General features: G+C 31.6%; 1 protein-coding gene across 1 annotated transcript; it reads right to left on the bottom strand.

The window, feature by feature from the left end:
• Positions 1-1,213: 1,213 nt before the first annotated feature.
• Positions 1,214-4,388, bottom strand: LOC108981276 (rac-like GTP-binding protein ARAC7). Its single transcript, XM_018952382.2, has 8 exons — positions 4,100-4,388; positions 3,826-3,913; positions 3,543-3,652; positions 3,193-3,256; positions 3,047-3,111; positions 2,895-2,960; positions 2,700-2,806; positions 1,214-1,632 (listed from the first exon to the last, which is right to left on the bottom strand). The coding sequence occupies exons 1-8, from the start codon at positions 4,199-4,201 to the stop codon at positions 1,602-1,604; spliced, it is 633 nt and encodes a 210-aa protein (XP_018807927.1). The 5' UTR covers positions 4,202-4,388; the 3' UTR covers positions 1,214-1,601.
• Between the last annotated feature and the right edge of the window lie 7,931 nt (positions 4,389-12,319).

Below are 12,319 nucleotides of genomic sequence, written 5' to 3'. Positions count from 1 at the left end.
AGAAGGAAAATGGCGGGCAAGGTGACGAATTATTCGGATCTGATCCACGAATTTTTGGAGGAGCACGAGGACGAAGAAGAGGAGGAAGAGGAAGAAGAAAGAGAGAGTGAAGAAGAAGAAAATGAAAGACTAAAGAGAGTACGATCCCTTCTGTCTTCGAGCTTGTGGCAAACGACGACATTCCAATAATGCCACATCAGATATGATGCTGCGGGAGTTCCCCTACACGGTTGTATATAGCATTTTTGTTAAGATTTATATATATCATTTCTCTATTAAACAAACAGAGACATGGTCTTGATAAAAAATGAGGGTCAATTCCCTTTTTGCTTATCCAGCTATTTGCTTCTTAGAGATTGAGCATGCTGGATCATGCTTGGGATCTTCTAACCAATTCCACACTTATTTAGTGTATTATATTTAATCGAAGATTAATAATTTATTTCGAACACTAATCTTGTCTATTGTAAACTTGGAAAGACGAATGAAAATGAGTTTTTATGAAATGCAAGGGATGGATTTTGAAGAAATAAAAACAATATTGGATAATAAATTTAATAATGCATTAAAATAAAATTTGTCCTAGCCGGGGTTCATGCTCAGCGTCAAGAGTACTTCTAACATGCAATCAACCAAACTCAAATGGTTGTTTTAAATCCAGCTTTGAGAAAGTTGAGATGCATTCACGTCACATGACACATGGTTGTGTGTACAACCAAGAGTGTAGATCCTAAAAAAGCTGCTTCCATATTTATTTAAAGAGAAATACTTTAACTACAAATAGATTACACAAAAGTAATTCCACAAATTAAAATGATTTCATATAGTTTGTCAGATTGTAAAGTTACTTTTATTATAAAGTAGATCTAACGGATTACATGAAGTCATATCAGTTTATAAGATTGTTTTTGTGTAATCTATTTGTAGCTATAACAATCCTCTCATTTAAATCCAATTAACCATGGTAGCTTGAAAACCAACAAGATTGCCTCCTCGTTTGTTTTTACAATTCCTCTCAACTCATCTCATCTAATTATTACAACTTTTTCAAATTCTCACACAAAATAAAATAAATAATTTAACTTTTTCAAATCTCAAAACAAAAATAACATTAAAAAGATATATTCTAACAATATTTTATTCAATATTTAACTTTAATTTCAACTAATCTCATTTGCGAAAACAATCGAAACCTAAAAGACGAAAGAAAGTCTTCACCAATTAGGAAGGTTTGAATTTAGAAAGACATGCGGTGGGATGCTAAACCGTGAACATTTCTTCAGGCCAACTTAACTAAATGAACAAAGGGTTTCAACTTTCTTTCAGCTTAAAGGTGGATATCAGTTTCATGTATTTAGTACATACCAAGCAGCACTCACTTTAGCAAAAACCAGATTAAAACACAATTAACCTAACCTAGTAACAGTACATGAGAGAATGAACAATTCCCACTTCTATTCTGGCCAGTTTTGGAATGAAGCTAAATTACATTAGCCAATTTAGACATCTAAACGGCTGTCAGGAACCAGCAACAAAAAGCATTTGAAAACAACAATGCATGCTGAAAGTGGGGCTACTCTCCACTGCAGCTTCAGAATGCCCTAAGCAGCACAGCCTCCACAGACAATACTCCTGCAGTTAAATAAAAATATTTAATGAAAAGTCATATCTAATAGACAATATTCATGCACAGACTTGAATAGTTATGATATACCAAGGAAAAAAAATTATCTCCTAGTTATAAGTTTGAGAAAGAATTTGCATGTGTATGCCCCGCGGGGCGTGTGGGGGTGATTATTCAACGAGACCAAATTCCGAGTCCCCTAACTTTATCCTAACTATGAGATGGTTCCCATAAGCAACACATCACATGATCTTGCTCCTTAAAGAAGTACATAACCTTCATGATTAGTAAACAGAAGCAGATAAAAAGAAGACCTTTTGTGGTAAAATCATCCCACATCTTGTTATATTCTTAGTTGAGAAGGCTTTAACTGTTAAATACACCAAAACCTCCTTTATGAATTAAAAAAATTATAAACCCATTACTCACAATCACGGAGTACACTGTATTCGATAAGTTGGAGCATGAGATGTTGGTAAATTCTCTTGGATGATTCAAGGTTGGCGCAAGAAAGTTTTCCTAGGTTGAAAGAACTAACATACCAAAATCCTTCCCTGAATAAGAAATTATAAACTAATTTTTCAATGACCATGTTACTAGGTCAGATTTTGGGGGAGATATACCATCAAATTCTTTCTCATGGTTCCTCATGGGGAAAGTACACTTCATATAAGTTACCATTGCAAGCATGTCATATAATATCAAACATAAATCCTCTGCACTGAGTTTCAGCTTGCTCATTCTTCTTAGTCCTTTATTTACACACTCATGGCTTCAGCTCTCACAAAGGAGTTTTAGTCCGTTCTGCTTGCAAGACATTGCTAGAAAAAGGAAAATAAAAAAACAAAGAAACATTTGGGCGGTCATGGTTAATGACTTGCAGCCATTTGAGCATTCAACAATTCTAAGCATGTAGCTGACATTTTCACATCACCTCTCTATATAAAAACCATCAGGTTGTAGTTACCAATTAAAATACCTCTCTAGCAAAAGGCTAGTGTAAAGCTAAAGGAGCTACCTATCGGCAAATACAGTCAAGCAACAAAAAACACCTAAGGTGAAAAGCTGTACTTACGCAATTGCACATCCAGATCTTCTGTGCCTTTTCTTCCTTGCAATCTCCTTCCTTCTTGGAGGTTGAAGAACAACCTTAATAGCAGTGTCAAATACAGCTTTGACATTCTAAACAATAGATGGAAGTCATTGTCTACTAGCCTTAACCAACAAGATAACCATTCAGAATGTACCAGAAATAGACTGAACAATCTACCTGTTGAGTCTTAGAACTGCACTCTATATAAGCTGCTGCGCCAATTTGTTTCCTTAGTTCCTCTCCCTGTTTATTGTCCGAATGAGCCAATCTCAAGCGAGATAAATCAAATATTTACAAGATATAATTTGAAGAAAATAAATAAAGCTTACCTGAGCCGATGTTATGACATTAGAACCCATATGATCAGCTAAATGCCTACTTTCCTCACGAAGATCTAAAATAGATAAAAACAATAACTTAGTGTTACTCACATCTCAGTAAAAACTAAAATATGAAAATATAAAAAGTTACCTACCTAACTTTGTTCCAACAAGAACAATTGGAACATTGGGTGCAAATCGACGAAGTTCAGGCATCCACTGTTGGGAAATTAGAACAAATAAATAACTTCAGTTACTGGTATACTGAATCACTGGCACAAGAAGAAACAAGAGCACCATGCCAACTGACAATAGCTCAGTTATGACGTGTAGATCAAAGTAAAGAGTACAAGTATCTATGTCATTGAAGGGGGAAAAACACTCTGCAGGCTTTAAGTTAGTGGCCTACTTTTTCCAAACATGATCTAAGATAGCAACAAGAAAAGTAAAGGAAAAAGAGCAAAATAAAGTAAATTGAGAAAGGGATAAGCATTAAAGTCAGTACCTTCTTAAGAACATTTTCATAGCTTGCCCTACTGATTAATGAGAAAGCTAAGACAAATATATCTGCACCTCGGTAACTCAGTGGTCTTAACCTGCTATAATCCTCCTGGCCTTTAAACCAGAGGGAAAAGAGTATCAAGAATGAGTCACAAACCAAAATCCTAATCTAAAACTCTTTATCGAGCAATGAATGTAGTAGCATGCTAGATTCTGATTACAGAACAAAGTTAAGAGAGAAAGAGAGAGAATCATAGAAGAAGCTTTTCTACGGTGGAGACTAATACCTGCAGTATCCCAGAGTCCCAAGTTGACAATGCTCCCATCCACAGCCACATTGGCGCTGAAATTGTCGAATACTGTGGGTATATAATCCTGTTAAAAAACAACACAGATTGAGAGAGACTTGGAGAGAGATCTAGCCTGGCGCTCTAATGTACCGTTTAAATGGAAAGACCCACAGGGCACAAGTAGAAATCTCATGAAATGTCCATAAATGGAGGAAAAACAAGAAAAAGAAAGATTTTTTGTCCGAGGGGTCATGAATGGTGAAATACTTACAGTGGGGAACTTGTTGCTGGTATAACAAATGAGCATACAGGTCTTCCCAACAGCTCCATCTCCAACTGTGACACATTTAATGAACTTTGAAGCACTCATCATCCTTCTCAAACCCACCCACAACTTGTTCAGCAGCTCTCAAGCCACAGCACTGCTATATATAATATAATTTTATATGTAAAGTTGATGTAAAAACAAGAAGCTTCAGGTAAAAAGTTTTAACGAAACGAGAGGAGGAAGAAAGAGAACTGTCTCTGGGTATGGAAGAGTGACGAGATAAAGCCCCTCTTCTGCCTTTCAAGAAAAGGTTAAAAAAAGACAAGTGAGACCTTTGACTACAAACAAGAACTGTGTCTCTCTTTCTCTCACTTGTCTTTTTCATCCCTCTCGGCTCTCGATCGATTTCAAATCTAGTAACGCAGTTACGCAAGGATTTTTTTGAAATGAAGGAAGATAATGGGTCCCTCTCTCAAACGGGCACCTACAGTTATTAGTTACCTTGAGTTCCTTCCAACCTGGTTTCCAACCAAGCATTCCCATTATTTATTGCAAAAGGTGAGAAGCTAGATATCATAGACTATACAATAGTCTCAATTAAAGATAAACTTGCAGTGCAATTATTCCTAGGCAGTTCATTTTGTCAACATTATGAGAATTTCTAGCACTGCATATGCGTGGATCATCTTGTTTGTTGTTGTAAAAGCTATGATTTTCTTGGATATTGCATATGCCCATCCCGTACTTTTTGACCCCTTCTTGTAGCATATTAATGACCCCAACGTTGCGATGTCAACTGTCAAGCACTAGAAACAGAAACAAACAATAACTAAAAACAGAGAGGTAACACAAGTTAATTGAATAATCATAGCTTATTATCCTATTACTATTTATTTATTATTTATTTTTATATTTAAATTTTTTAAATTTTTTTATTTTACTTAATAATTAAGAAAGTAAGTATTAATAAAGTTATATATATTTTTTATTTTTTGTGATTAAATATGTTAAAAAAATATTAAAAGAAAATGATAAAAAAATAAAAAAATTTGAAATACACTTGGATAGTAGATAAGTAGTAATATGATAGTAAGCCTATCATTATCCAAGTTAATTATCAGGATGTTTTTTTTTTTTTTTCAGAATTATCTTTATGTTGGAATTAGCCAAACTTCAGCTTGAGAGATGAGATAATTTTAAATGAATTAAATAAAATATTGTTAGAATATTATTTTTAATATTATTATTATTTTGAGATTTGAAAAAGTTTAATTGTTTATTATATTTTGTATAAGAATTTAAAAAAATTATAATGATGAGACGAGATAGATTGAAAGTATTTTTATATCCAAACGGGGCCTTATAAATTTTATATGTAAATTTTGCTCATATGAAAAGACTCACTTTTAATGATAAATTTCATTTTTTTTTTTCAAAAGAAACATGCAAGATTTGCATATTTTAAGACTGAATTTAAAATTATTTTTAAAATTTTACTAACTTAGTTTTTAAATATTGGGTAAATAACAAGAATAATAATAAATTGTAACCTAAATCTCACACATACTCTCAAACTAATGATAAATCGAGATAACTCATCCAATGGATGCTGGGCTAGAGTAATATATCACAATATTCTTGATAAAAAGATAATGCTGCTCGATTGGTTCAGCCTGCAATTCTTTTTTCTTTTTTAAGTTTATTTTGTGAAAGGCAAGTATCTTAAACCTATTATAAGTTAGGGTAATTTTGTGATTTTATATCTCATTTAAATACCTAATCCGACTAAGAGGGCAACTCATGACAAAAGTTTCCATATAGGAAACGATTCGTTACAAGTCATAATTCTTAATGTATTTGAGATGATTGGTAGTTTGGTAAGGTTTTCTTTTTTCTTTTTTTAATTATCACTTAAATTCTTGTTGAATGATATAAATCTTAATTATACCATTAATTTTCAATCCATCCGTCCAAAACTCTATGCTTTGATTGGATCAGTCAATTTGGATCGACTCTATTATAGAGTTTTGCTAGTTATAAGCAAAAAAAATTCTTCTTATCAGCCACTATTTACTACCTCACACTTCACATTTTTATAAAAAATATCTCTACACCCTAAGAATGTAGGATGTGAAAGTAAATAATAACTAATGTATAACATTCTTCTACAAACAATTATTATGGAAATGATTAATAGTTAGAAATTATGTATGGATACACCATACTTACAAGTAACAAAACTTCATAGAAAATATAAAAACTCCCTAAAATTTTTGTTTAAATTCTATGATCTAAAATACGTATGTGTATATATATATATATATATATATACATATATATATATATATTGAAATGATCTTACAATATTTATTGAGTTTTTTTTTTTTAATTCAAGGAAGGGATCGAACTCAAGACCTATATTTTAAAGGTTTGAGTGTTATGTCATCAGGTCATATACCTTTGACGATATTTATTGAGTATTGAGCAATAATTTATGTGAGCTTTATTTCAATAAATGTTGTTAACCTTAAATGTGTGTCGCATATATATACATACAAAACAAAAATTCTTTTTTTAATTCTCTCATTTTAGACCGTAAATTAAAAGGTAAAATCCTAAAAAACTTGATAAACTTTGAAAATAGGAATAGAACTTTTTATTTTTTTACAACATATTTAGATTTTAGAAGGATTGTGCTTTGATGTCGATTCAAAATTTGAAAACCTCCAATGCAACCGTTAGGCGTTAAATGGACCAAAATATCCTTAAACGTTGTCGCTATATGCATTAAAAAAAAAAAAGAAACCGAGATGCCTTGCAGAGCTCCCATTTGGCACACATCTGTAACGCATGCCGCCCATTGCAGCTCTCTCAGACTCTGTCTGCAATTATAAGGAATTAAATACTCAGAGAAGTTTGGTAAAGAAATAAAAATAAAAACCGACAACAACAAGCGGATTCAAGCCTTTTACATGATGAGCATGGTCGTCTTGCGCGGAAGAGACGAGGTTGCGGGAAATATTTATTCTCAAAATAATATTTAGCCAGCTTTTGAGTTGGCTAGATTTGGCCAACCAAATAATTTTAAGCTATAATTACTGTTTATTTATTGAATTTATTACAGTAATTTATTATAAACTTTACTAGACTTTGGCTAAATTTTAATTTTATTGAATTCACTATTAATGCTCTTACATGACTATGTCGTTTAATCAGATAGAACAAGGTCTTATATCTAAATGGAAGAATAGACTCGTCTCGTTTGTTTTTGCATATAAGATGAGATAAATTGAAATAAAAGTTGAAAGTTGAATAAAATATTGTTAGAATATATTTTTTTAATATTATTTTTATTTTATGATTTGAAAAAATTAAATTGTTTATTTTATTTTGTGTAGAAATTTAAAAAAATTATAATGATTAGATGAGATGAATTGAAAATAATTATGAAAATATACGTGCTTTATCCTCCATTTCCTATACCCAAAAAAAAAAAAAAAAACTCTTATATCAACGTAGGTATTTGTCAAATGAATATTCTTTTTGGGCTTGATTCTTTAAATTGTTATTTAAAAATGAGAGATCCATGGATTAAATACCAAAAATATGTTTAAAAGTTAAAAGAAATTATCTGTAACTCTATTTATGGACGCATCCAACAAATTATTAATGTAGAAGACTCTCACTAGTATACCAAATATTGGTATTTTTTTTTTTTTTTTTATAATTGTAATAGATATCTCATTATAAATTATTTATTTAAGCGCTAACTTATAAATAACATAATTCATCTAAAAAAAGCACTCATAATTGCGTGAAAGAATTCTTCATTTATTTATTTATTTTTTGAATCAAAACATCGAATCTTTTATTCATTCCTCTTCAATTGTTACAATTTTATCCTTTAGAACATAATAATACTGTATGCCTTCAAGACCTTCTTCCATCCATATTCTTTCCTCATTTACAAGTAAAGAAACTTTTGCAAGAAAATGAGCTATACTATTACATTCTCTATATGTGTGTATGACTTTCCAATTGGATCTGTTCTTCAACACCTGTTCAATATCTTCAATCAGCTGACCTGTTATTTCCAGCTTGATTCAGAATTGTTCAATGTCTTTATCACATTGAGAGCATCCCCTTCAAATACCACTTCTTTTAAATTTAACTCTGCACACAACTGCATAGCACGCCATAGAGCCTGTAATTCAGCTACTAGATGACCACTTGCATTCCCCTTCTTAATTATAATTGCGTGAAAGAATCCTTCATTGAGTAATGCTATGTACCACCCTCTCATCTTATTTCGATCATACTAAGTGGTATGTATCACATTCATCACCATTAAATAATAAAAAAAATTCAATAAATGATTATTTAATAGTAATAAATGTGTCATATCATACTTAGAGAGATGAAAATGGGATAGTAGTACGGTGTATAGAATTTTTCTATAACAATATATATGTGTGCCTCTCTCTCTCTCTCTCTCTCTCTCTCTCTCTCTCTCTCTCTCTCTATATATATATATATATATATATATATATATATATATATATATATATATATATCGACAAACTTAGAAACCATCTTAATTATAATCCTTAGTTTATGTTAATCTATTTATTGTCCGACCCTCCACCATAAATTGAGAGTTTAGTGAAATTCTGTGGAGATAAAAACAAAACTTAACACATAATTAATCTAATCAACTCATGAGTATTTTTTAAGCATCATCAGAAAGAAACCATCAAGTTAGATACAAAAATGCACTCGTAAGATGGCCAAACCTATACATGACTTTTGCATGCATCGAACGGCTAACCACTAATATTTGAACAAGACATATATAGTTATAAATTAGTGGAAAATGTTGATCTTGCCGACACGTGATAACGATATTGAAATAGAGAAGTGTTTAAAGTTATAAAAATAAATTTATAAATTGATATGATTTTATATAATACGTTAGATCTACTTTATAATAAAAGTAGTTTTACAATTTAATGTATGATATCAAATCACGTGATCTGTTTGTAGATTTATTTTTATAAAATTTCTTTATAGCTAAAACATTTTTCAATATGATATAGGTGATAGTTTAAATTGGAATTCCAAGTTATGGAGACGTCAAATATAGAGATAAGATATAAAATTCTCAAGACTCTCAAAACTTCTCATAATTTAATTCTCAAATATCACTCAAATATAAAAACTTTTCAATTTTTGTATATAATTATTACTTAATCATTATCCAAACATAAAATCAACCAAACTTTTCAAATTTCAAAACAAAACACAAAAATCAATATACCTTTTACAAACTTCAAAATAAAAATTATATTACAAAACTATATTAAAATAACTTTATAATTTTATAATATTTTTATAAAAATTTTTTCTATATTTTCTCAAAACCTAATAAAATATTTTAACTCAAATAATTTCAATACGATTCGTATAATTCTAAAATATTCCACTTATCTAAACAAATCCTTTAAAAGTTAAAGACAGAAGAAGCCATCTATGCAGTATTGAATTAATGTTTGCTACTTACGACTTTGATTTCTAAAATGATATCATCATGTAAATGTACAATAGCTCGAGTTGAGTTTCTATATACTTTATTAAAAATATAAAGCAACAGCTATTAGACAACTTTTATATAACTATGGATTAAAATAACATCTTTTTCTTTTTCTTTTTCTTTTTAAATTTTATTTTACTTAGTGTGTTGAAATTTTAAAAAAACATATTATTTTATTAAAAGTTGTAAATGGGCTGTTATTTTTGTAAACCTATCACTACTCTTAATCGTTCAGATGGACAAAATCATAGGTATAGTGACATGATCTTATATAATGGGTAGATCTAAAGAGACAAATTGCAAACTTAGTGATAGCTTGGATGTAAAATGATAATCTTGATTGTTGGTTAGTTAAGTTGCAAAAGAGTTGAAAGGGCTAAAATATAAATGTTTCAAAAAAATACCATAATCTAATGTTGCTTTTAAATATTCAGTATAGTTGCATCAATCACTTAAGTTTATTGTCTTCGATCTATTGCATAGATGATATCGCTAAAAGCAAGAACGCCACACATGAAACTCAAAAAAAATTGTCGCATGGGTGATTCAACGTATCAAAATACTGTTGAATACGTGCCATTATTTTGAACATAAAAAGGTGTATTAATCTCGTGAACATATGTGTAAGAGTAAATATTATTCTAAGAGTAATGCTATAAAGTATAAACCACATTCTCATTTTATTCTCATCTCACTATATAAAATATGGTACTCTTACCACCCTTGGATCATCCTTTTTTTTTTTTAAAAAAAGAAAAAAGAAAAAATCTACATGTTGATGAACAATATGACCTCATCATAGTGGGATGAGAGTAAAATAAGAGTACATACTATAATCTATAGAATTTCCCTTATTTTACACTTCATACCCCCACAAATTTTGCATACTAGTTTTTAACTTTTCCCTCCATAATCAATTGCGAATTAATGAGTAATTCTACATATAACCGTAAAATGCGTAAACGTCGTGTAATCGCTTTAAAAATGGATAGAGTCCACTATTAAAGAATTAATTTTCTTCATGTCGATCTCATGCTTTATTTATTTTTTTTCAAAACGATTACGCGACGATTGCATAAATAACGGTTTCAAATATATTTTTTCTGAATTGATATAAAATATCTATTCCCAAGAACAACTAACTTGAGAAGTTCCTTCAAAAGTTTTTCTCATTTGATCGTTACTACAAAATAGAGTTGACAGTTCCACGTAAAGAGACAATCCCCATGAAGCTCCATAAATTACTCCCGTCACCCTCTATTTTTGCATGATTCTACATATACATTACATATTCGATAGTCTAGCTGTACATTCCATGTAAACTTCTCAAACAACTAACAACAAAGCTGTGCATGATTTCTGTAAACTCTCTCTCTCTCTCTATATATATATATATGCAAATATACAGCCATGAATGTTGTGGGCTTTTCACATTTACATGGTATCAAGAGCCACACAAGATTTCAGACAAAAATGGCTTCGTCATCTACCTCCTCGATTCCTCCTCTAGATGAAATCTCCTCTCTTGATCTGTTTTCCACAAAAAAAAAAAAAAAAAAACCTGCCTAACATTCCTATAAATTAGCTTCCACAAACTACCTTATTTGGAAAGCTCAGGTGGTTCCAGTTCTTTGTGGCCACGGTTTACTTGGTTATGTTACCAATGAAGCACCTTGCCCTCCACCCACCATTCTTGGCAACAATGGTGTTATGAGTCCGAACACGACAACAACAAAATGGCTGCATATAGATCAGTTGATTCTTGGATGGATCAGTAGTTCACTTTCAGACATCCTTCTTTCACAAGCAATAAATGGTAAAACTGCCCATGAGGCATGAAAGGCTCTCGAAACTCTATATGGTCAACATACAAGAGATTGTGGTTAGCAAATGCGTTGTAAGTTGAGGCACTCACCAAAGGTTTCTCTTCAATGAAGAATATCTACACAAGGCTTTGGCCCTTTCTCTTAGGGGTGTTGGGAAACCAATGGAGGATGAAGATTTTGTTATCTGCTTATTACGAGGACTAGGTTTCGAATTTGATCCAATCATGGCTGCCAGCAATGCTAGAGATACATTTCCACCTCTTGAAAATGTTATTAGCAAATTTCAAGACTTTGATCTTCACATTTCCTTAGCCCATGACTCATCCTCTGTCGTTTTCCTTTACACAAATTGTGCTTTTGTTTCTAAAGCATAAGGTGGTCAGTAATATTGTGCTTGTGGTGGTCAGCAATATGGTTATCATTCTTCATCATGTTCCAAAGGAAATCGTGGCGGTGTTAAGGCTCACAATCGCTCTTCTGCTGGACGTGGCCAGCAGTCAAAATCGTGAAAATGGTGGTCGTAGCTCTGCTCGTGGAGGCCGTGTTTCGCAAATCACATGTTTTCGGTGTGGTGGTCCAAATCATAAAGTGGATAATTGTTACGCTTCTGATGAGGAAGTTGAGCAATACCAAGCCTTTCTTGCAGTTCAGACTGGTGACACTGTTGATGAGGCATGGTACCCAGACACGGGTGCAAATCAGCATATGAATCAAACTAAGCCTAAGACATACAAGAAGGCTCTGCAAGACCCAAAATGGCAGTAGGCCATGCAATCCGAAATTAATGCTCTTCATTCAAATCAGACT

The sequence above is a fragment of the Juglans regia genome, chromosome 10 (assembly GCF_001411555.2).
Source record: "Juglans regia cultivar Chandler chromosome 10, Walnut 2.0, whole genome shotgun sequence".
Taxonomy (NCBI): Eukaryota; Viridiplantae; Streptophyta; class Magnoliopsida; order Fagales; family Juglandaceae; genus Juglans; species Juglans regia.
Note: the sequence above shows the minus strand (reverse complement) of the source record. Positions and strands in the feature narration are given on the sequence as shown.